General features: G+C 39.7%; 1 protein-coding gene across 1 annotated transcript in view; it reads left to right on the forward strand.

The window, feature by feature from the left end:
- LOC129412105 (inactive N-acetylated-alpha-linked acidic dipeptidase-like protein 2) overlaps nucleotides 1–26,637 on the forward strand; it is a 514,851-nt gene that overhangs the window by 327,505 nt on the left and 160,709 nt on the right. Inside the window, exons 9-10 of the mRNA XM_055165108.1 lie at nucleotides 16,092–16,184; nucleotides 22,344–22,531. Of these exons, the coding sequence (XP_055021083.1) occupies nucleotides 16,092–16,184; nucleotides 22,344–22,531 (281 nt within the window). The remainder of the gene's footprint in view (nucleotides 1–16,091; nucleotides 16,185–22,343; nucleotides 22,532–26,637) is intronic.

A 26,637-nucleotide genomic window follows, 5' to 3' on the forward strand; every position in this document is an offset into this window, starting at 1 on the left:
AATCAAATTTACTTCATTACGCACAATCTTCTATCTTGTTTTCTTTTTTAGGGTGAGTGTGTTTTTGTGTGACGGAAATGTTCTCTTGCATTTTTAAAAAAGTTGTAATTTTGACTGAGAAATGTGATTGTGAATAATTTTACAGTTAAAAAAAAGTTCCCCCCAAAGTGTGTGAGGTGTGTGTGATTCAGAGTGCGGTGATTCAGAGCTCAGAGCTGCACACGTGACTCATGTCTGTGTCTCTTTCTCTGTACTTCTCACCTGCTCCTCGCTCTTCTCTCTCTCTGCTCTGAAACAACAGCACAAATACAGAAATATATGCAAAGACTCTTCTATAAACAAGAACACGTTTTAAAGTCCCACTGGGTAACTTTTTGTTGTTAAAAAATGTACCTATGCAGCGGTTTTGCATTTTCGCAAACATCTTTATTGTGCAAGCTCACCAAACATCTTGGCGGGGTCTCTAATCTTTTTCCTCCGATGAGATACTTTTACAAAACAAAAATGCCGGAGACTCTTTTTAGCATTCTCAGGAAATCTAGTTTATATAAGATCCACGGTGAGTACAGTCACAGTACAGGCACCACAATGACACATTTCCAAGTTTGGTGATTCAAATCCCGCCCTCGACATAAACATCACCGGTTGAGCGATTGGATCCACTGACCCACAGGTTGGAAGTGCGATTCCAGCTCCCACAGATGAATGCTGTCGTGTCCTTGGGCAAGACACTTAGCTCAACTTGCCCCTAGGGATGTAACAATACCCGAAATATCGTGATATCGTATCGTCAGAGTTCTCACAATAATATCGTGGACCATCACAGTATATCAAATTACAGGTCTCTTTGCTTACATTAAGAGTTATGGTGCAGCAATAGTTTTTTAAAAAAAACAGAGGGAACTACATAGACCATGATCCTTTGCTCTATTTCAGTGCAGGCTACATGAAGAAATAACAGTTCAAAACACTTTTAAATCTTAGTTCTTTAGATTAAGTCTTGTCAAGGCATTTTAAGAGGAAAAAGTAGAATATTCAGTTTTGTTAACCTCCTCAAAATATTGCAATAAATATCGTACCGTGAGTTTCATACCGTGCCGATATCGTATCGTGAGACTTGGATATCGTTACCCCTACTTGCCTCTAGTGTCTGCGTACAGTGGTGTATGGATGTGTGTGTGAGTGGGTGAGTGGTTCCTTGACGTAAAGTGCTTTGAGTGCACTGAAGGTGTAAAAGTGCTGTGTAAAAATTTGACCGTGGAAGGGGGTGGAGAGCTAGCCAGGCGCCATCTAGTATCTCTGCTCAGTTTCATTTCTCTCCAGCCACTAGATCAGAAATCAGAATACACTAGAGGATTTGCAAGAACCCCAGAAGTTTTAAACCGCGCACCGGCCAATCAGCAAAGAGCTGAACCAACCCGAGTTGTGATAGCAGACTGCATACGCTATCCTCCTTTGGACTTCCTTTGTCAAATATAAACTTTGCATTTTTATTGCACCTTTAATTTGCAAGTTCATCTCGTTGAAATGACAATAATCATCGACAGACGTGTTCACTCTCTGCTTTGTTTGCTGTTGTGCCGGCAATTACTTGGACACCACTGAGCTTTCTGGCGCATTACATACGTCATGACAAAGTAGCAGCGACTGGTTAAATAAAAAAAAAAGTACCCTCCTACCGTTGAGCGAATGAATCCTAACTCTGCGAGGTAAGACGATTTTTTTAAGAAGTGAAACCAGCTGATGAATCCGGCTAGTGAAGAGCAACTGGCAGCTCTCGAGCTACAGGTTGGAGACCGCTGTATTATGGCATAAAACTGATCTATTTCCATGAAGAACATTCCGTAGTATGATTTTAACTTTCTGTTCACATGGAATCAAGTTTTTAGTTTTTTTTTGTCTAGTAATATAGGTCTATAGCCTGATTCATCAGTCCGTTTTGTACGACGTGAAACGAAGTAAAACCGGTTGACCTCACAGCCTTAGATTTCATTCATTCGACTGTAGATGGGTACTTTTTATCATTTAACCAATTGCTGCTACTTGGTCGTGACGTATGTAAATATATACCAGTTAGCGCCTAACAGGGGCTACAGCAACAGAGGCACTGACTAATGATTGGCTGTTTATCCGGTATCTGGGGTCACACACAGTTTAAGGAATTTAAAATAAAATACAGTACACTTACATACAATTCTTTACACATAACAAAGCATTTATGTGGTGGCCTTTTTATTTCAGAACAGTACTCTTTGTTATAAAACTCCGGATAACACATTTTCTTACTAAAGAGAATGTGGGTTTGTAAAAAAAATAGAATGTAACCAGAATATAATGGGGTGACGCACACATTTATGCATGCTTTTTGAGTCTTGATCGTGGTGCTGTTATATGAAGTCCCGCTCGTATACTTCTACACTGTACAGCACCATTACTTAGTTGTGTTTAATTACTTGCAGTGTATCCTGGCCTGTGACCTGCTGCTGTTCGGGTCCCTGTAGTGTGGTATTCTCATTAACCCACAGTGAAGGAGGTGAGAGCCGCCTGACCCCAGCTCACACTTTAAGCACAGAACAGAGGAGAAAGTACATGTGACCCGGCCTGATCAAGTACAGGCAGCTCAAAGCACTGTACCTCATTTTTACTTCATTTGTACTTTCATTTTTTACTGTCCTGAAAACATGAAAAACAGAATTTGATAATTTTGTAGTGGTTCAGTTATTTGTCACTTTTCATGGTGAGTTTGTCAGGGTTTTTCACAACTTTCAGAGTCTTTTTAATTAGATGGAGACAGAACACAACAGTATCATTTTGACACAAGTCACTTTTACTCAGCCAAACAGACAACAATTGAGTAAAACCATTTTAAGTCCCCACTATGTAACTTTTTTGCCAAAGCATAAACTAAAATAATAGCAATGTTTTTTTTGTTGTTGTTGTTGTTTTTTTGTTTGCTTGTTTGTTTGTTTTTTCTCTTGGTTCCCACAGTAATGGAAATCCTGGAAAAGTCATGGAAACTGAAAATGTCATTTTCCAGGCCTGGAAAAGTCACGTAATTTTGTGAAGTCAATGAAGGTTTTAGAAAATTCTACACATGTAGGTTGTCGTAAAGTCATGGAAAATTCACTTTAGGTGATGGAAAAGTTTTGTTTTTGTCAGTAAAAAAGAGTGGAAACCCTGCATGTATGTATTGCACTGATAAATGTCCCCACCCTCATCCTGCTTGTCTCCATATTGCTCATTTCACTATAATATTCCACAGTAGGGTGTAAAACTCATGCCCATGAAGAATGTTTTCTGTTTCTATGGCATCATACAGATGACTTCCCTCTTACAGAAAGTTACATGGTGTTGCATTTAGTAGGTATTCACTAATGTGTGAATTATGCCACCACGGCAACTGATAAACATCCCGCCATAGAAATACATGCCAAAGATTAATGTTTTGTCACAGTACACAGTAAAGCATACACTGTAAAATATAATAACTAGACCTTACTTGAAAAAAATCTAGGAGACCGATTGCCTTGAAAAATCTGACTAAAGTGGGCTGTGAATCTAAACCTGATCTTACAAGTTATTCCTGAGTGTAGTCTACAGAAAATTCCTCTTTCATCTAACAAGGCACAGCAACTTAAGTGTACTTTAGTTTTCATTCATATAACTCATGTTGTGAAGCTGAGCCAACTAAAACAGTTCTTGAATTGAGCAAGAAAATGGTACTTCTATACACAAGTTAGAGTTAAAACAGGTTCAGGATTTGAATATTTATTCATCTTTGAAAAAAAAAAAAAAAAACTTAGAAAAGCATTTGTTGAGCTAAAGTTCAAAACCCATTGTAACGTGTAACAATAACATAATGAAGCTCAGTCATTCAATGTCAACTCAACCAAAGCAACCGCACTTAGGTCTCAAAATTGCTGGAAGAAACAAAACAGGTGTACAGGTGTAATCGAGCAAAAACTGAATGAAGAGAGGGAGGATTTACCCTGCGTTCGATTATCTTCCGACTCCCACTTGGACCTCAGATTTGACATCACGGCCGAGCTTGAAGCATATCATTATGTTTGTGTGTCGGAGTATGTGGATTATGATTATGACTTTTCCCTCATCTTATGAAAATGCTGCCAGTTTAATTAATTTAATAAGTCTTTGTTCAATATTGGCCTCACCACAACACCGACTACCACACCCATAGGCAGTGACACGGACGTGGCAAGGTATTGCAGTGATACGAGTGACTGAAATAGTCATTTAAACCACCAAAGTCTCCAAACACAATGAAAACACTTCATATTTACACGTCACAGTGGGCATAGCCATCTTTGACTCTGACTTGGAATCCTTGCTCGGTCTACTTTTTCCACCACCGAGGTCCGAGAAAAACAGGGAGGACCAGAACAGACTGGGAAATGGAGCTGGACTCTTGGCAATAACACGTCACTGTTAAAGTTACTTGTCTCATTCAAGTTGGCCTTAGTCTAACTGATAAGTAATGTTTTTGTTTTGTTTTGTTTTTTTGGGCTGAAAGTAACTGTTATTTTACCACAATCATTAAAATCCACAAATTCGTTGCTGTGAGTAAAGTAAATGAGCTGAATGCAAGTGAACCCTACTGTTAGATTTTACAGTGTATTTATCACTGGCCACTATCAAACCTGAACCATCTGTAGTCCATGTGTGCTTAGCCTGTTCACTTTCTGGTTGGTCAGCCGTCTCTGTACCCGCTCAACTCCCCCTGTGGTCTGGACTACACCATTAAACACCTACCACTGACACTCGCCGCTAATACCATGCTTTCGAACCTCAAATCCCTGCTTAACCCTGCCCTCCGTGCGCTCCCCGTACTCCCGCTCGCCCCCCGTCACCTCTGCAGTTTTCTTCCCAACCATTTTCCAGCCCCACTGTCCCATGTCTGATCTGGTTTACTCGGCCATAAGTCCAGCTCTGCTCAGTGACTGGAAGAGTGCGCTCGGCCGGGGCCAGCGTCGGTGTAGCGTAGATAAGTCTTCCAGGGTTTATCAGATGGATACGGTGATGCGGTCCTGTCACGCGATCAATGAAAGAGTCCAAAAACCAGTGTCCGCTCAAATCATCGATTCACGTGTGTGATTGTGGAGGTGGGTTTTGCGGTGAAGCGTGTTGGAGGTGTGAGGAGATGGGACTTTACGGGGGATTCATCGCCAGCATGTAACGTAATTGGATCACAATGTTACCTTTTATTGTTTTGAAAATGGTGTATTTGCATAAAACATTAAACATTTTAATTTGTTTTCTTCTTTTTTTGAATGACCACTTCCCTTGCTCCCAGGGCTACGTCACTCCCCCTTCAAAGTACTATCACAACACAAACTATTGCATCAGGTTTGTGAACTTGTAGTGATTTGTTTTATATCCTGCTCTTGCATATTTATTAGACTTGCGAGCTAATACATCGAAATATTGGTATATTGTATCATTTAATGTGATCATAGAGTGTGGATATCATGGGCTGCTGTATCGATATATCGCCAAGAGTATTTTTTGGTATATTTTACTAAATGATTTTGTTCCAGAGCTACAGTTTTGTTGCTTGTTCAGAGGAAGGAAACTCGAAATATATCTTATCAAATCAAAAGCTCATTGTATAGAGATATGTATCATATCATGGCCTATATATATATATATTATCGAGAAATACATCGCATCGTGGCTTATATATCGAGATATGTATCATATCGTGACCTATTTTTAGAGATATGTATCATATTGTGGCCTATGTATCAAAATATGTATTGTATCATGGTCTATGTATCGAGATATGTATCATATCGTGACCTATTTTTAGAGATATGTATCATATTGTGGCCTATGTATCAAAATATGTATTGTATCATGGTCTATGTATCGAAATATGTATCATATCGTGGCCTATATATCAAGATATGTATTGTATTGTGGCCTATGTATCGAAATATGTATCGTATCATGGCCTGTGTAGCGAGATATGTATCGTATCGGCAACTTCTTGATGATACCCAGCCCTGTTGGACAGAGTTGTACAGTTAACAGTAAGGAGGTTTCAAATAGGGCCTGGGAGAAATCGCTAACTTAAGCCCTATTCGCACGGGATAAGTACAACCTGGGGACATCTGGTAATTTGCAAATTACCGCCCCACTTCTGTTTTACTTGCAGCGCATTCACACGGGATAAGAGAAGTCTGTAAATCACTCTATTTTACTGACATTGACTGAGACTGAAAGAGAAAAGAATGTGGAAAGAAAAGAGAAAAAAAATGTGTGCAATTACAACAACAAACACTGAGATGCAGATTCGAACGTGACCAGTATTATCACCGGACGTCTGAGTTTGGCAAAATATAGTTGGTAAATTGCGGCGGAATTTTTACTTTACAAATTACAGACATGGCGCATTTGCACAGGATTAATATCTCAGACATCTGCCGCGGTTATCACAAATCACCAAAGAGCCACAGGTAAAACTAATCCCGTGCGAATAGGGCTTTACTCAAACATATATGGAAGACATCTAAAACCACTTCAGGCATGTTTTTGATGAAGGAACAGCTCCAAAAAGTCAATTTTCTGTAATACTCCCTCTTTAAATGTCTTGTGTTGCACCCCTAGGTATTAGTGTAAACCGGACCTATTATACAAAATCGACTTTTCACAGGTTTTAACCATGTTATAGATGTTCTTCCTTCTCCTTTGCCCTCTCAAAGTTGTATTTGGAGTGATTTGTGCATGGTTTGGATCCCCTGATTAACTCCTCACACAATTCGTTCTGGTGTAAAAATGAACAAGGACAATGTGGTATAAAAAGTTACACACCTTTATTTAATATTCTAGACATTTAAAAATTATTTCATCATCTTTTTTTTTTACACAAATAACTACTAACAAATCAACTCTTGTAAATGCAGAATTCAACCCACCCCTAACTAAACTACAACAAATCAAAGTTAGTAATTTCAAACCAAACATTAATGAAAGACAAACCAAACGAGTAAGTCAAAGTGCCAGTGCTATGTAAATATGAATACTGTGCTAATTGATACTTAAAGTGTGTGTGCTAAGGTATTTGAGGTAGGTTTTGTTAAGTTAAAGTGCATAGAGTTCCAGATGGTGAAAGTGTATTGTGCTAAGGGGGCCTATTTGGGCTAAAGTGACTTGTGCCTAACCTGAGGCCTAACCTTGCATTGCACCCAGCCAGACATTGCACTTTCCTCCAAAACCTCAGCAACTGTCCCATAACATTCATCAAATAAAAAAAACAACGCTAAGGATAAGAATAAAGAGCAAGAATCAAGCAGCAGTGGTAATCTGTTACACGGGGAACGACAGATTCATTTCAGGTAAGCCATTAATGATCACCACAGCAGGTATACAACAAAAAAAGGTATTTACTGAGAATTTAGAAGGGTGGGGGGCCTACATGGGGCTCAGAGCGTGTTAAGAGCGGCCGCCGTCACCACCGACTCCACATAGCACCTTGAATCTGGATTCCACAAACAAAACATTAGGGCAGGTTTTTAACAGCAGACATTCCCAGGAAAACAGCTTCACTACTTACTTGTGCCACGTACAGCTATGAATCGAAAGCCCCGACAACGACACTGAGGTGTGCGCACCTATTTCTAGCCTCTAATCAGTGATGCCGGGAGCGACGCACAGTGACGCATTGGCAGATGCATTTGGGGATGCATTACAGTGGGAGAAATCTAGTCCCTTTGTCCACCTGGTTACACATGTTTGAGCAATCATTTATTTTCTGTGTTGTATATACTCCAATTTAATTTTCTTAATCTGTGATATGTGTAGGATTCAGCAGCATTGTGTAGTCATTTTGGTAAAAATTTAAAGAAAAAAACTACTACTCGCTAGCGTGATCTGCAGCTATCCATAGGAGGGACCAACTAGCCTGATTCATCAGCCGGTTTCACTTTGTAGAAACAGTCTGTCCTCGCAGCATTAGAATTTGTTTGCTCGATGGTAGGCAGGTACGTTTTTAATTTAACAAATCGCTGCTATTTGGTTGTGACGTATGTAATGCGGCGCTAACGGGGCTAACTGGTATATTAAGCTTTTCCCAAATCCCACAGGAAGAAGGACAATAACATCTTCCCCCTTGATAAAATTCACCAAACATTCTCTTTGTTCCGGCTTTAAAACCTCGATCTCAGGAACTGTTGCCAACAGAGAATGTATGACTCTTTGCTGATTGGATGGTGCCCGGACTCGCACTTCCAGAGTTCTTACAAACCGTCTAGTGTATTCTGATTCCTGACCTAGTCGCTGTAGAGAAATAAAATTGAGCTGAGGCACTGGGTGGCGCCAGCCTGGCTAGGGACCGACCACTTCACAGCTCTTTGTTGGGGATGACTTTCACTGTGACGTCAACTCCTATTGGGCACCGTATAGTTTTCAAACACGGAAGTCAGCCAACCTGTTTCTTTTAAGTCATTTTAGATGAATATTGTGATTAAAAATTTACAAATTATAACATAATGATGAAATGGGTTAGAACTACTGTGTATAGCAGACACATCAAAATTACATCAGAACTCAAACGGGACCCAAACCAGGCTCAAAAACAAGTTAGCTCCCCCTTGTTGGTTAAAGATGAAAATTGTTAAATATTAAATAAGTCTCTTTTCATGGTCTTCACAAAATATATTTGCCAATTTTATGACTTTATGTACATTTAATTGGTACTAAAATGGCTTATAATGATGACAACATTATACCATTCTACTGTTTACTTTTCATTCCGCGCTGCATAATATATCTATAGAAAACCACATAAACAGTCACTTCATTAAAGCCTAAAACACCACAGTGACCAAAATAGAAACCCCCAACTGTACCCATACATACTGAAATTAATTATGCACGATTACCCATAGTGCATCACAACACTGACCCCCGTGAAGTCGCATTTCTAAAACTTTAGTTCTGGCACAAAAAAGCAATCAGCATTCGCCGTATAGGAAATGACTCTTAAATAAATCATTACTCACCCACTCACAAAGGGGAAAATGCTAATTCTATTGTGCAGGCAGTCCTATAGCCAGTCCAATACATTTTCTCTCTCCCCCGTACGCACACACACGCACACTCGCACACAAGGAGCCTCTCGTTAGGGCCTCGCATCTCCGCAGAGAGCCCCCGAGCAATTAACCAATGGTCAGCCAATACAGCCAGCCTTAATTGAATGGGAATTAAAAGAGAGAAAGGCGAGGAGAGGGAATTGGAAGAGATGAGAGCCGGCGGACAGATGGGGAGTCTTGATAGCGGGGTCCCGGGAGTGAGGCGTGGAGCTCTGGATCGATCCGGAGAAGATTACAGCCTCTGCTTTTTGTCTTTCCAGCAGATCTGGGCCTGTTTAAGAGCTCATTCACTGTAACGGGAGCCCTCGGATTGAAACGCCCGGTGAACACAATGGGTTATACACGTGTGCTTGTCGACGCAGGTTGGTTTAGGCTGGAGTAAACATGGAGGCGTTTGACATAACGGTAAGGAGGGGTAATCTAAAGTGACTGGAGATGTTTAGCCATAGGTGGTTTCTGGCTGAGATGGAAATGGATGTTGATGGGTTTTGTGGCTTCTTGTAATTTTTTTTTTTTTGTTTTTCTTAATTTTATTTTTTTCGATTTTGAAATTAAGCACAAACAAAAGAAGAAAACTGAACAAAAACCCTTCCCTCTGTCAATACATGTGCAAAAGTAGACAACAAAACACTACGGACACAAACATCAGTCAAGTTCAGTCCTGTCAAAGTTTTTTTATTTTTTATTTGTTTTAATCAGAAGTTATTGTCTCTTAAGCAGACAGTCCAGAGTTTTGGTCATAGGACCTCATTTCCTAGTGAGCCAGAGTGTTGGAGACGTGTGGAGACACTTTTTTAAAAATATTCCATCCAGTCCTTGTATTTGCAGAGGTCGCTGGTGCTAGGCTAGTGCATGTCAATGGCCATAGTTAGCCTGCCACTAAAAACAATCTTACCCACTCCACAAAACACCCGAAGGAAAACTATTATTACTCCAGACTATTGATGTGAATGTCTGTGTTGATAGAATAATGTTTGAAATAAAACTAATATTGCATCGCATGAATTGTCGCGTGTTGAGGGACTATTTTCTCATATATCAGTCCGCCGCTGCCAAGCTTTCTATCAGGAAGTACAACTCACTGCTGCTGCTCAGACATAAATCCTTCAAATGCAAGGTTGGTTTTACTTCTAGAATTATTCTATCAACACAGACATTTGCATTGACAGTCTGGCATTGTAATTGTTTTGCTTCGGGTGTTTTGTGGAGTGGGTAGCGACAGGATAACTATGGCCATTGACATGCACTAGCCTTGCACCAGCGACCTCTGCAAATACAAGGACTGGATGGAATATTTAAAAAAGTGTCTCCACATGTCTCCAACACTCTGGCTCACTAGGAAATGAAGGCGGAGGAGAGCCAAATAACCACTTACAAGAAGCGCTACTCTGACCACACCAATCTTTTGAAGAGGTGAATTAGGCAAAAATGTGAGTATAAATTGGGGTAAAAATGTCCGGTCAGTCTTTGCTGAAGGATTTAATCTACTTACCCATTTACCCTGGTTTTGCTGGACACTGGGCCGTTCAAGGGGCATAGTAACAAATAATAATAAAAGTTTCAAAGGTAGTCATCCAAAGTAAGTTTTTAAGTTGACATTTTGAATCCTATAAACAGGGTTCCCACTCTTTTTCACTGACAAAATTTCAAAAATTTTCCATGACTTTCATGACCTGGAGTGAATTTTCCAACCCTGTACGGCACCTACATGTGTAGAATTGATCAGAGTTTTAGGGCTAAATATGAAATGTTATCCCTTTCCACTCATTTTATGGTTTGGTATTATAGTTTTTTAACATTCAAAATACTGTCAGTGCATTTATTGTCGTCTCTTTTAAACAAAAGGTGCATACGTTTAGAAATAATCATAATAGTCTAATGATAACTTAACAGAACGCTGTAGTTGCGTGAAAGAGAGAAGAGAGAGAAAATTCCATGACTTTTCCAAAACCTTCATTGAATTTACAAAATTCCATGGCTTTTCCAGGATTTACATAACATGGGAACCCTGAACCTCCAGAGCAGTTCTGGCTTTTTCTAAACCTCTTGTCCTCTAGACCTTGACTGGAACTTTAGGCCTTAGACCAGGGGTGTCAAACTCATTTTGGTCCGGGGGCCGTATCCAACCTACTTTGATCCCAAAGGGGCCGGATCAGAAAACTCATGTCATATAAACCCCAAAAATAACAATAAATTCAAATATTTGTGCAGAGAAACGTGAATCTATTACAGAAATCTTTTTTAATTGATGAACTCTTTCTTTTACAAAAATATAACAACCTGAAACTTTAAGAAAAATACAATTTCAACACAATGTTTTAACATGAACTTGTATGTAAATAGGAATAAGTAAATTTTTCTTGTAAAATCCTGCACTCGGCTCCACTTTTCTCATGTTGGACATTTTTCTGATGAGGGTGTCACGGTCAACAGTCAAAACGATCGTCCTTTAAGAGCGTTTGGAAAGAGACAAGTCTTCATTTGTGCTGCTCTGGTGGGAGGGGCCACGTACAGAGACGCTGGAGACGCTGCTGTGATAAACACCACAGAAAATAAACAATATTTTAATAGAAAATGTAATTCAAATATTTTAGTAGAAAATCACGCAAGGGCCACATTAAAGGTCTTGGAGGGCCGGATCTGGCCCCCGGGCCGTATGTTTGACACCTGTGCCTTAGACAGAATATTACAGTGTGGTCAGTGGTCAATACTTCTGTTTCTGTTTGTGAAGATAAACCATTTGAGATTGATTTGACAGAAATCAGTGCATTATTATCAGAGACTTTGCTAAAAACACTCAATATAATCCCTCGTTTTTGCCAGTCAGTAATATTAAAACCACTGCGGCGAAATTTCCACACGGAACCTACCAAATCGAAACCCATTGATGGTCATCTTTTATTTTTATTTCTCCGTCTCTCGTCTTTTGCTCTGTACAAATGCTAAAAGTGAAACAAATTTCCGTGGCAATTAGACTGTGCTGTGCGGAGGGAGCAGCTATCTGAGCAGAACCAGTCCAAATGGCTCCATAGAAAAGACCACGCCGCCATAATTACGCCAGTATTGATTGCACTGCTCGCCTTATAACGTTCACTTACACCTTTTCTTCTGCCTAACCATGGAGAGAGGGAGCGAGGGAGAGGAAAAGGGGAGGGCGGGGGGATGAAGAGAGAGAGAGAGAGAGAGAGCAGGTGGGAGAAACTAAGAAGGAATTGAGGGAGAAAAGAAAGAAAGGGGAGAGAGAAAAGAGGGGGTCAGGGAAAAAAAGATGGCACGGTCGAGACTAAGAAGCGATGTATGTAGACATTAAGGTGCACTGCGTAACATTTCTACGTCCGCCACCTGCTTGTCTCCATGGAAATATAATTGCTTTATCAAGAACAAGGCTCTCTTACATTTTTTTCTCTAGTGAGCTACTTTTACAAAACGACCAAAAACCAAATAGCTGCTCATTTAATGGTCGCAAGGAATTGAATAAAGAAGCATCAATTAGACATTTGCAAAGGTAATTATGGTCTCGAATGTTCCACAGTACAGATTAAACCCATCTATCACCATCTACAGCACTATGCTCCATTACAGGTCACATCTGCAGAGAGTCACCCCTATTCACAGAAGGAATTATACGGTATTTTTGAGCAATAGAAACACTTAATAGATGTTAGATGGAAATGTTTAACGTCTTACCATGGACCATTTCAGACAAAGCAACAGTATCTCCATGGAGACAAGGAGGTGGTGGACCCTCTACCTTAAGTGGACAAAGTAAGGAGGAGGAGAGAGTGGAGTTTGAGATGAGTGACAAAGAAAAAGATGGCAATGAGAGGAAGAAAGTAAGGAGGAAGAGATGTGGAGAGGTGGGATGGAGGGACAAGAACAGAGAGGAAGTACGTAAGTTTTTATTTATATAGCGGTTTTCACAGACATACACTACCGGTCAAAAGTTTTAGAACACCCTAATTTTTCCAGTTATTTATTGCACTTCAATTCGTGCAAGTCCAATGAAGAGCTTGAAATGGTACAAAGGTAAGTACTGAACAGAAAGAGGTTAAAAAAAAAGATAAAAGATACAAAACACAAGTCCAAGTTCTGCAAAAACTACCTCAGGAAAAAAGAACAAGACGGTAACGCTTGAAAACATGGAGTGTCCAGTACAGTCTCCAGACTTAAACCCCATCGAGCTGGATTGGGATGAACTGGACAGAAGAGTGAAAGCCAAGAATCCTGCAAGTGCCACACATTTATGGGAGCTTCTGCAACAGACTTGGGAGGATCTTTATGAAGAATACTGTAAAAAGAACGAGCCATGAGTGTGTTCAGCTGTTATATCTGCCAAAGGTGGACACTTTCATGAATCAAAAGTTTAGAATATGTTTTGGTCAACAGTAAACGGGAAAAAATAGAAAAAGTATGGTGTTCTAAAACTTTTGACCGGTAGTTGAGAGTGAGGTGAGTGACAGGAAACAAATGGTAGATATGGAGAATTCTTACGATATTGGTGAGTTCATAAACTCACGAGAACCCATCTTACCCCACTCTTGGTATGTTTCTGTTGGTACGATGGGCCCACCTGCTGGTTGGCGGACCAATCACGTTGCAGCATTGTGGTTTGTGCAGAAAGGAGAAGAAATCATAACAAACCAAAACAAACATGACGACACCAACAGATATTTTAATGAAATTTACAGAGATTTTGTTCTCGAATAACATGCAAAAGGGATGCACTAAGACGACATATTTTGTCTCCTCCTGTTTGGACTTCCAAGACTTGCATCACACAATTCTGACCTGCCTTCCCCCCTCAATTTAAAACTAGTCTGAGATAATATCACACAACCTTAACAAGTCCAAACTCCTTGACACCCCCTTCGCACCATTTATAACTCCTTTCCTCCATCTCTCCCTCAACTCTTAACACGAACTCTTCAGACTTAACTGGGCCTCACCTCTTTACCTGAATCACCCCCTCCGCGTTGCCCATTCATCACATAAGGATTACCCCCAACACGTCTGCCCCTCTCTGCCCCCTCTTCTGCTGTCTCACACCCCAAACCCCCACACGCCCATTTCCTTTTAGCCAAAGTCGTCCCAGCCTCTGTCAGCGGTGATAAATGCGTCCTGCTTGGCCTATGAGAATCCGCTGTGTATTTTCCGACGTGTTAAACAGTGGCAGGAGTAAAGCAGTGGATGGTGGGACAGGAGCACGGGGACTTGTCCTGGGAAGGTTGTCAGCTGTAGGCAGGCCGCCCCCTCACGCTGTCCCCGTCAGAAGCCCGGCCATGGCCCTCCCAGGAGCCCTTGAGCCAGGCACCAGGTTGGCAGTAATGGAGTTTTATTTTAAGGACAGTTTTGCAATGTACGACACAGTACAAAGGACGGATATTATTCAAATGCACTTACCGTATTTTTCGGACTATAAGTCACTCCGCAGTATAACTCACATAAAGAAAAATGTGTAATGAAGAAGGAAAAAAAACATGTATAAGTTGCACCGAACTATAAGTCGCACTTTTGGGGGGAAATATGTTTTATAAAATCAGAGACCAGGAACTGACATTTCATCTTAAAACGCAAGTTACAGTAATAATAACAATAGAGCAGAGAACAACAGACTGTTAACGTGACATATGAACAGTTCTTCAGATAAACTATAGCATAAACAACAGAACAGAACAAGTTTATCAAACTCTTGATCCAGAAAAATTACATGAATGCACCTTCCCGCTGGTCACAAGTTTCCCGCTCATTCCAAACTTTCTTTTTGCTGCTTGATTACCATTTTCAGCTCCATATATTGCTACTTGCGGCTTGTAATCTACAAAGCATAATGTTTTTGCTCAGTCTTCTCAGTTGTGTTTAAATTAGTACAGAAGTAATGGTGCAATCGACAGACATGATACAGAAAGGACAGAGGCTCTTTCTGCAGGAGACACGCGCAGTAAAGTGACATTGGTACAGGAGTAATAGTAGCAGATACTGACACACGAGCCAAGAGCGCCCTCTTGTGGCTGTCAGTGTGAAAATTTTAATATATAAGTCGCACTGGAATATAAGTCGCAGGAACCATGAAAAAAAGTGCGATTTATAATCCGAAAAATACGGTAAATGAGCTTTTAACCATGTTCTAATGGTTCTCCCTCATCATTACCTTTACATTTGACTTTTACCTTTACTTAATTTTATTTTATTTTTTTATTTGCAACATAAAACAAGCACACAGACATTAGATAGGACAGTAGAAGACAATACAAAAGCATACAACGCCACAGCAGATGAAGAAAATGTATATGTGTATATGTGTAAGAGTGTGAGTGTCAGTAAATGTAAATGACTAATTTATGTATATTAATGTATGAATTTTAACAGTATATTGGAGGGATCAACTCAACATTGAGAATAACGATAAATATATATTATGAACTACATACAGTTAATATCGTACTTCTGATATTATAACAGTACCTTACCATATAAAGAGTTGTATTTTGGATTATTCATGCATGTATGAAGGCATAATATTCTGTTTTGTTGACTTCCTTTTCTACTTTAATCTGCATTTTTTAACCTGGCCAGTAAGAAGACAGAACATCATGACTAATATTTGAATCTGACGGGTTGAAGGTTCACAGTTGCGGAACAACAATTTTTTTTCAAAAATCGACTGAAGTTCATTGGTGTTGTTGGATTTTGTTTGTTTGGGTGGTTCACCTTCACCTTGCGTGTTCCCATCCAAACTGCAATGCTGCCCTCTGATTAGTCCAGTATCTGAACTAACGGAGGCCAGAGTCGCCAATCGTAATAGCGGCAGCCTGAAACGACGAATCTCACAAATATCTTGAGAAGTCATTTCGCTGGCCATGTTAACAATTTCCACCTTAAAGGAGAAACCAGATATTACGTCCATAACATTATGACTTGAGTGATATGTATTAATTCAACTGTAACTCTATTATTTATCTGTTTATCTCCATTTGTTTTTAGAGCCCAAGGTGATCACCCTGACCGTTGGAAACCAGTGGGCCTACAAGAAGATCTACAACGTCATTGGTTATCTGAAAGGGAAGAAGAATCCAGGTACACATCCTAGTACATATGGACACATAAAGCAGCATTATAGTCTGTCTTTTTAAATACAAAAGTTGATTAAATATAAGTTTAGACAGTTTGGGTGAAGTTTGAATCATCTGTACCCAAGAGTGAACCATGACAGAAGAGCATTTGTTTGGGAAAGTCAGTGCCAGCAGTGCTCTCCTCTTCTCTTCTGTTTTTCTCTTGGCAGCTGCGGGTTTGTCATGGCTGGGTGTCTGTGGTTGTGCAAAAGCAGTTGTCCTTGATTAGTGATGCACAGTTAAACCTGCAGACCAGACTTTAATCACACTGTGGTCCAACAGTCGCTACACTCAGAGCCTCATTGGTGCTACAGGTTCCTCCCTCTCTGATTAGCCCCAGGTTCACTTAAAAAGCTTACTTACCAGCTTATGTTTTGAACGGGGGTGAAACGTAACTACAAATACTTGTGTTACTGTAATAATAAGCTGGTTATTTAAGTGATTGTGCTTTTTGCTAAGTTTTAAAGGGCCCATATTGTTTCATTCACATGCTTCACACCTTATTAAGTATATTAAGTCTGAGATCTTCTTTCAAGCAGAAAGAATCAAGAATCAATCAGAATTGGTATGAAGGACACATTTGGCCATAGTTTGGAAATCCCTGATCCACAATTATGCTTAATTTCACATGTCAGTTTTGTCAAATTTCAAATAAACCTTCATGAAATTAGGGAAAAGGTGAGCGTTAATGATTTTAGATGTTATTGCTTTTGTTTAGGTTTTTCTATTTTTTTAATATTAAAATCTAATCTTGCTGATTAAAATAAATATGACCAATTTTTCAAGCCTTTTCACAATCAGTACCAAATTATCACTGCTTAATTTGACCACAAAAAAATATCCACCCAAAGCAATCAAATCAAAGCACATTTCCATACACTACCAGTCAAAAGTTTGGACACAGTCTATCATGTTTCTTTTAATATTTTTTTCATTACTTATTCTGCTTTCTACATTTTAGATCCAAAATTAATGATCAACTAAATATATTTTATATTTTGTATTCAAATATGTTCAAGTAGTTACCTTTATTTTGTTGATAGCGCTGTAAAAACATGTCCTTCTCTCAATGACCCTCTTGATGAAATCTCCTGAAATGGTTTTCACTTCAGAGCCGTGCCACATCAAGGTCAAGAAATGCCAAAAAATTGTTATTAAAGCAAACAGTGTTTTTTTTTTTTTTTTGTGTGTGTGTAAATCGAAAACAAGTTTGCTGTTATTTTGAGTAATTTGTTTGCTATATTAAGTGTATGTCCAAATTTCTCACTGGTAGTGTATATCAAACTAACCTTGGTCTGGTCACCCCTTTGGGCGATAAGGTCAAATACCTAATCATGTAAATCCAGTGAGGTTCTTTTTTTCAGATCAGGTTTGTTTTCATGCATAACTGCTCTCTAGCGGTCTTCCTCAGAGTGATCATATGATGTTGTGTGACGTGTGACGTGTCCGGTCAGCTGATTTAAACAGTTTTTGACTCTGCTTTTCTACTGGTGAAGGCAAGACGACTTTGCCATCTGCAGTTTCAGGTGTGTGAGGGCAAAAAGGCCCCCTCGTCCCGGTTTATAGTCCCGTGGGTGCGTTGCCTCCTTAATCCAGCGATGAAGTTTGTTGTTCTCTGCACCAATGATGTTAGTTTGTTGTCCTCCTTCCCAATGATCTTTGCTTCAACCCCAATGGACTATAAACAGGGACGAGGGGGCTTTTTCACTCTCATACACCTGGGATTGGTTACAGTAGCTCAGATGGTAGATCGTTCGTTCACTGATCCGAAAGGTTGTCGGTTCGAATGCCGCTCTTGTCATAAACATCAGTAGTACAGCGATCAGATCCACTGACCCACAGCTTGGCGGTGTAATTCCCGGTCTCACAGACGAATATTGTCATTGTGTCCTTGGCCAAAACTCATAATCCACCTCACCCCTAGAGTCTGTGTACAGTGGGGTATGAATGTGTGTGTGTGTGTAAATGGCTGAGTGCTTTCTTAATGTTCTTAATGCTCTTTGAGTGCCTCGAAGGTGGAAAAACGTTGTATAAAAATGTGACTACCATTACCATACTATTCAGAAGAAAACTGTAGATGGCGCTGTCGCTTTGCCTCCACTGGTAGAAAAACAGCACCAAATGCTTTTTACATAACCTGGCAACATCACATGACCACTCCAAGAAATACCGGTACTGAGCAATTGAAATTGAATTGAATGATATGAAAACAAACTAAACCTTGGTCTGAAAAAAACATCTATTAAAATACATTATCACATATTCTGCTGTTACCTCTTTCAATCTGACATGAAGTACTGGCTTTACCCTGTGCCAGGACTTCCCTTCAAATCACGCAGGATCCAGTGTTTTTGGTGTTGCTAAATGAGGCCTGCACAGACATATGAGCGCGTGTTAACATGCTGTTAAAGTGTCTCCCGTGCTGCAGATTTGTGGCCTGTATTATGTGCTTTATGGCCCATTATGGAGCCTAATATCACACAGTAAATCAGAGGGTGATTCTGCACCGCCACGGGCCAGGACAGGTACAGTGTAAAAGTGTGCTACAGCGGAGGAGGTGGAGGAAGAGGAAGAGGGGAGGGAGGGAGGAGGTGGTCTGCTTAGAGAGGAAGTCTGTGCCAGATATAGAACGAGTGATCAGTTAAGCAGACCTATTGTACAAAATTGACTTTTTAGAGCTTTTAACCTCCATAGTTGTTTCTTTTCTCACTTACCTTCTCGAAGTTGTATTTGGATGGATTTGTGCATGTTTGACCAATTTTTAATCACTTTTCAAGACGCCATGCCCCCGTTTTCATGACCACCGGCATAAGCCCACTGTTCTCCTTACTTTGTTCTCCAATTTTAGTGACATGTAAGATTCAGCAGCGTCGTGTGGTCATTTTGGCACAGATGAATGAAAAAAATCTGCATCTGTCTTGCGTGATGTACAGCTGTCCATCTGAGGTGCTAACTCTTTGTTGTGATGATGGTAGATGGGAGCTGACGTTGTAGTTTTCTAACACGGAAGTCAGCGGACCTTTCTTTTATTAACTCGTTTTAGATGAATATTGCAATTTAAAATATGCAAATAATAACATAATGATCCACGGTGTCATAGATTATAATTATATAACAAACAAAAGTACAATATGTGAGTTTTTTTTCAGCTGAAAGGTCCGTCAAATCCTTTTCTCCATGGAGATGGAGAAAAGCATTGTGGAGAGGCAACTCCGCTCAGTCAGAATTCTGTTTTTCGAGCTATAAAACCACCTGTAACTGAATAAAATGTAAGGTACAGTTAACATATTCATAGAAACAAGCAGGTGACAGATCCCTAACCAAAAAGTTACACAGTACACCTTTAGTAGTACAAGTATGATGTGGCAGTGTCACATGGTCATTTTAGTACAAGCATGATCGGCAGCTATCCATCAGAGGTACCGACTCTTTGTTGTGATGATGTTTGAGTCGACGTCAGCTCCCTTTTTGAAGGCTCTAATCACGCTCACTTCACAAACCAGGAAGATATTTGGAAAGATGAACTTCCCAGGCCCAGTTTTCTTCATCTCCATGTCATTGTAGCGTTCTCTTATGTTCAGCAAATCAACAGTTACAACCATACCTCAGTTTTCATCATTTCTTCAATGACACACAACTCCGAGCGCACTGGGTAGATGCGATTAAAAGAGACGAGGACGCCAAATTCAAGATGATTCCAAACAGCACATACGTATGCAGTCTTCATTTTACTGCTGATCACATTTACTTCAGCGGGTTTTATCACAGTCGGTCGGTGAGCCCAGTGTCAGAAAATACATCGGAAGTTGTAATTACATCTTTCCAAATATCTTCCTGGTTTGTGACGTAACGTGACTAGAGCCTGTTACGATTTAAAGTGTCTAAATCACAACATAATCATCCACGGGTGTCACAGATTATAGTTATATAGCAGACAAAATCACAATATGTCTTGAACATAAAAATAAACAGCTCAAAATTTACCTAAAACCTTATTAGCTATTTTCTATTACCACTGTTACATTCAAGCAAAGTGAACAACAGCTTTTAATCACTGCCTTCTTGAACAAATTCCACACTCTGCCTCAAGACGAGCTTTGTGCGTATTCAACCGTCTGCTACTGTCCGCCTTGGCTCAAAAAAGAAAAGAAAATTAACTGTGCGTTTATAAGTAGCTACTCCATTCTATGGCGAAAATACACACTTATATTTAAAGAAGCTCTCATGTCACTGTTCTATTGACTTGAAGAACCCGTTTCATTTAATTATAAACAATGAGGAGGACTTATAATGGAGGCGAAAAGTGTTAAAAACAGAATCCGTCGTTTTCCTTCTATACACTATTTTAATTAAAGTCAAATAATAATATGCGTGAGAATTCAATGCCACGGAATAACAAAGCACTTCAAAGTTGTAGCCTTCGTCAATGCATTTGGTTTTGATGTAAATTAATATTGCATTCTCTTTGTGCGTTTAATTAGAAAAAATAATTACAATTTTACATGTAGAAATCGAGCTTTACAAATCTGCGCTATTCATAATAATTAACAAGGAGTACTGATTTTTTATTTATTAAAAGCAGGCAATTTGTTAGAACTGTATCAATTTAAAGGTGTGGTATTTTGAGAAATCAAGCTTTCTGCCGTGTTGTAATGGTTTTCTCTTGTCAAGAACATGCCTGAAGTGGTTTTGTATATCATCCATGCATGTTTGAGTAATTTAGTGATCTCTCCCGGGCCCTATACGAACCCTCTTTACGGTTAGAAGTGTGATCATGACCAATGCTCAGCCCACAAGCCTATGTCACCCAGGGTCCCACACGACAGTTCTCCACAAATATACAAAAAACATGACACAAAACTGTACATAGCAACTCGACAAGCCTGATGTGATGTGTAGTAGTTTTATACGCTGGCTGTGTGCTGATTGTGTTGTGAAAGAGATGTGACTTAACTCGGGAAGCAAAGGTAGCGGGGACTAAGAGCATCAAAATCGAAAGTGAAGCTGATAATTTGTTGTTTTTGGTGACTATTAGCCAGGCTGGAGCCATCTGGTGTCGCTCAAATTCATTCCTCTCCAGCGACTAGGTCAGGAATTGGAATACACGGAAGTTGTAGACCGCGCAACGGCCAATCAGCGAAGAGCTGTGAAGCCATGACGTCAAACTCAAGCGCTTGTCTGGGTCCCTTTTGTGGACCAACACAACAGTAAACAAAGCGGTCGAGATGGATGTAGACGAAGAAATACATTCTGTGTTTGCAACGATTCCCGAGATCGAGGATTTAAAGCCGGAACAAAGAGAATGTTTGGTGAGTTTTATCAAGTGGAAAGACGTTATTGCCCTTCTCCCTACGGGATTTGGTGCATTACATACGTCATGATCAAATAGCAGCAATAGCAGCAACCCTGAGGAGAGTGTGAGGGCTAATGCTGTGAGGTCAGCACAATGTGAAACCGGTTGATGCAAGATAACATGTTGATTTAAAAATGATATGTGTTAGCAGTTAAGACCCTATAGAAGTAAGAATATTCAGTGTGTTTTCTGACCTCTTCTTTTAGTTTCGGGTTCTTGAATAGTACCTGATATTGTTGTCTACTTATCTCCACTTGAATCACACTTTCTTTTTCTGTATATTCGTAATGTACTGTATTGTTTAGAAAAGATTCTGCCTGGTGGACACTGGTGGTGGTGTTTGAAGAGGAGCCGAGGAGGCTGAGGGTTTTGCTACTGTGAAGAAAAAGGCGTGAACAACAGTTTAAAAACCTATCAATTATCAGAATTATATCTTGTAAAATGTCTCAATTCTCCAGGTTAATCTGGTCAATCAGATTATCTCCCTGATGGTTATAAGGTTTCAGGTTTTTCATGAGCTTCAACCTTTTATATGCAACATTTTATGGACTTTTCACAATTCCAAAAATGTGAAATTTAGTTTTAGATTTAGACTTAAACTAAACAAACTTTATTGATGCACAAGGGAAATTATTTGGAAAAGGGAAATTATTTGGATTTTTAAATTGTAAATGTCAATTATATAAATCTTTTTAATGTTTTTTAATTAAGTAAATTATCGAAAAAAGTTGAAACATGTATTGTATTTGTCTTTTTCCTTTGTGTTTCCAGACCGATACGTGCTGGTTGGCAGTCACCACGACGCCCAGCGAGGGGGCGGAGCTTCGGCCATCCTGACGGGACTCATCGCGGCCTTCTCGGATCAGACCAAGAAGGGCCTCATGCCGGACCGGACCACCGTGTTCTGCTCGTGGGGGGGTTCGGCCCTCGGGAACATCGGCTCCTACGAGTGGGGAAAGGTCAGGAACACAACTGTGAAATGTCACGACTCTGTGGATAATTAAGATGTAGAAATAATAGACTCTACGCAGATGGATTGATACTGTATGTGTATCACTCTGACTTGAGTTCTACACATTATTATCTGGGGCGGCGATCTTGCCTATCCACAGATCTGACCTGTAATTTGACCTGGTAGATTCATTTGCTCGTCTGTATGGAATCAATACATTTAAGGTCGTATATTCAAGTCAAATCCTCCAGCTAAAGTAGTTCTGACCAAGACTAGCTCAAGATCTGGAGATGGGTCCCACTGCTCCTGACAGGTTACCCCAGCAGCAAGGATGGGTCAAATGCAGAGGGCAGATTTTCTTAACTTGATTATACCTTACCAAATGTATTTCCCACTTTCTGAACCATGCAGAAATTTAGGTCTAAAATACAAACTTTTAGACCAGACTCAATTTCAGAACATCATGTATTTTTGGCAAAGCAGAAACTGGACAAAAGTTGGTCAGATATGTTTTGCAGCTCATCCAAGCTGCTTTTTCAGTTCTGGTCAAAATGCTGGTGTTTACTTCTTTATATCTGCCTGCAGGGAGGAGCTAACTATAGTGAAACTACTCTGATACTAACACACTTACTTGTTTAAAGTTTCTGTTGGTTAGTTAGGCCTATTGAACTTGCACTGAGTGTGGGGTCATATTAACATAATCATTCAGGGTCATAATGAAGCTTTCACACCTCTGGGCCTGACCTGACTATCCATATTGTTCTCTTTGTTTGTTTTGATTTAGGTTTGAGGATGGAGTTTGAGTCTCCTGTTTCTGTTTAGACAAGGATTCTCTTTCTTAACAAAAAGAGCTTCTTTAACTCCCCTTTCAAAGCAGTTCTTTTCTCTGGCTAAGATCCCGTAACCCATGGCTTTTAGATGGAGATGACAGCAGACTGAGGTCCTGTGTTGCTCTCTCGTCTGTGTTGATACATCCTCTTTTGAAGTGGCTGTTTTGGTTGTTTTTTTTTTGTCCAGTTGACAAATTAAATTTCTCCTTTGCCATGGATTCTACCTGGACGACTGAGGGATTTTGCACACATCATGTATTTTTAAAAAATTTTTATTTTTTGATTGATTGCAACTTTTTTGGTGGAGAGTCCGTCACCTGTTTTTCTCCATGAAGATGTTATTACTTTGTCTCGAATGTTTCGCAATATGGTATTAAACCTTTCTATCTTCATGGAGACCAAACTAGACCAAGTTAAAGGTCAATTATGTGAAGAGACAACCTCTCTCACAGCCCCAATGCCTGTTTTTGTAGGTATTTTTGAACCATAAACCACCTGTAACTGAATAAATGTAAGGCAGAGCTGTTTAATGTCACACGCAGAGCAATAACACATCCATAGAAACAAGCTGGTGACGGACCCTGAACCAAAAAGTTACATTGTACACCTTTAACAAAACAAAAAACAAGAAGTGACAATAAATAAATAATAAAAAACACTAACGTGTCCAGATTAAACCTGACACATGCCGTGCTGTGGTGGTTAAATATGTAAATTGCGCAGGCTTTGATTAAATGAAAGTAGAGGAAGTTAAAATGACGATCAGTGCACTAGCTGATTGTGCATGTCATTTCTCGGCTGCATGCTTAGAACAGTCTCCATCAATCACGCTCACTGGAATTATCATGTGAAGGCAGACTTAATACACGCCATACATTAGTTAGGTCTGCGGAGCGGCGAGTGTGAGACGAAAAGACAATTAGATAAACTACGGCAAAGTCAAAACGTATGTGTCCCTCTAGTTTCTGTCTGCGATCTTAAAGGTCCTATATTACACAAAATTGACTCTTGTGAGCTTTTGGCCTTGTTTTAATGCTCTTATCTTCTCAAAAACATACTTGCAGTTTGTTTTGTTTCATATTCACATATGTTTGAGTAACTTTTTCATCTCCAAAGTTTAGAAAGCACTGTTCCACCTTGTGATGTCAGGTCGTGGTAGAGTGTTCATGTTAACAGCTCCTTTTACCTTTACAGTCCCTGACAAAAGTCTTGTCGCTTATCCATTTTGTAGAAACAAAAGCTTATAACCTGACTTTAAATTAATCGATTGGTTTTAGAAATGTCTCATATGAAAGCTAAAACCCTCCCAAATTATGCTCAATATACAAAAAAAAAATTGCTTCAATGAAAAAAGATTGATCATTTAATGAACACAGAAAGGTCAGATTTTGGCAAGACAAAAGTCTTGTCGCCTACAGAAAATTGAACAAATAATTTAGTTCAAATACAAAAATATGTTGCATAATGTCAGTGAATGAAGTAGTGGTGCTGTGAGATCCATATTTAATATCTTGTATGACTTCCATGAGCTTGAAGGACGCATCCATGCGGTTCGACAATGATTCATACAATTTGTTGATGAAGTCATCAGGAATAGCAAAGAAAGCGTCTTACATGCCTCCCAGAGTTCATCAAGATTCTTTGGTTTTGCCTTCCATGCTTCCTCTTTCATTCTACCCCAGACCTGCTCAATGATGTTCATGTCTGGTGACTGGGCTGGCCAGTCCTGGAGCACCTTGATCTTCTTCACCTTGAGAAACTTTGATGTAGAGATAGAAGTTTGCGATGGAGCACCATCCTGCTGCAAAATTTGACCCCTTTTATGGTTGGGAATGTAAGAGGTAGCTAATACTTCTTGATATTTTAGGTTATTGATATTTGCCTTCCACCCTGCAAATGTCTCGCACACCACCAGACTGGATGGAACCCCAGACCAGGATTTTTCCACCACCAAACTTAACTGTTTTCTGGGTGAATCTTGGGTCCATGTGGCTCCAGTAGGTCTCCTGCAATATTTGTGGCAGCTGTGATGTAATTCAAGCGAGGAGTCATCTGAAAAATCCACCTTCTGCCACTTTTCCAGTGTCCATCCTTTTAGCAGGCTGTGGGCCTTGGCAAATGCCACACGGTTGTTTAATTGCCTTTTGTTTAGTGCTGGTTTCTGTGCACTGATTCGACCATGGAGGCCATTTCCAGACAGAATTCTACAAACTGTTGTGGTTGACACAGGGACTTGAGGTGACCAGGCCTGGTGGAGTCTGCTGCAGTGGAAAAGGGGCCGGCCTTGGATTTTCGAATCAACAAACGGTCCTCCCGAGCAGTTGTCTTGCGGGGTCTGCCGGACCTGGGCTTGTCAAAAACATCTCCAGTCATTTCAGATCTTTTTCTTATTCTTTGTACTTGATGCTGAGACACATTGAAGGTGTCACCACCTCAGCAGTGGATCTGGTCTTCAGCCTCTTGATAATTAACGCTTTGGTCTCAGGATGGATCTTAGGCATGTTGTCAGAGGTCAAGTTGCAGTTGATGTGAAGGTCTGGTGTGCTGGGGTTCTTTTTATACACACCCACTAATTGATCGATCAGTAACTGATCACAGGTGAGGCTGTAATCTAGGATTGGGTGCATCATATGACAAGGCCACAAGACTTTTGTCTTGCCAAAATCTGACCTTTCTGTGTTCATTAAATTATCAATCTTTCTTCAGTGAAGCAAATTTATTTTAGTATATTGAGCATAATTTGGGAGGGTTTTAGCTTCATATGAGACATTTCTAAAACCAATCAATTAATTTAAAGTCAGGTTATAAGCTTTTGTTTCTACAAAATGGATAAGCGACAAGACTTTTGTCAGGGACTGTAGTTTTATAGAGATTGACACTTTCAGGGTTGAAATCAATCAAATGATTCTAGTGAAGATGTATAGAGTTTAAAAACACAGTGGAGCACTTCCTGTATTAACACATGACATCACAAGGTGGAACAGAGTGTTTTCTGTTTGCGAGAAGAACCTAAATCTACAGGGTTTGTGTATTAAACATGTGCCTATGAAACAAAACACAAATCCATGTAGGGCTGTTCGATTATGGAAAAAAATCATTATCGCAATTATTTTGGTCAAAAATTGTAATAATGATGTACGATTATTCAAATGATTAATTTTTAGTTACACAATGCATTTATTCATTTATTCAAAAAAACAAAACACGTTGTTACTGATATATTATGCAAATCTTTCAAATTGAAAACAAATATAGGCTTCAAATATATACCTAAAAACATAAA

The sequence above is a fragment of the Boleophthalmus pectinirostris genome, unplaced genomic scaffold (genome assembly GCF_026225935.1).
Source record: "Boleophthalmus pectinirostris isolate CB_2022bp ecotype Guang Dong unplaced genomic scaffold, ASM2622593v1 HiC_scaffold_7, whole genome shotgun sequence".
In the NCBI taxonomy this organism is placed as follows: Eukaryota; Metazoa; Chordata; class Actinopteri; order Gobiiformes; family Gobiidae; genus Boleophthalmus; species Boleophthalmus pectinirostris.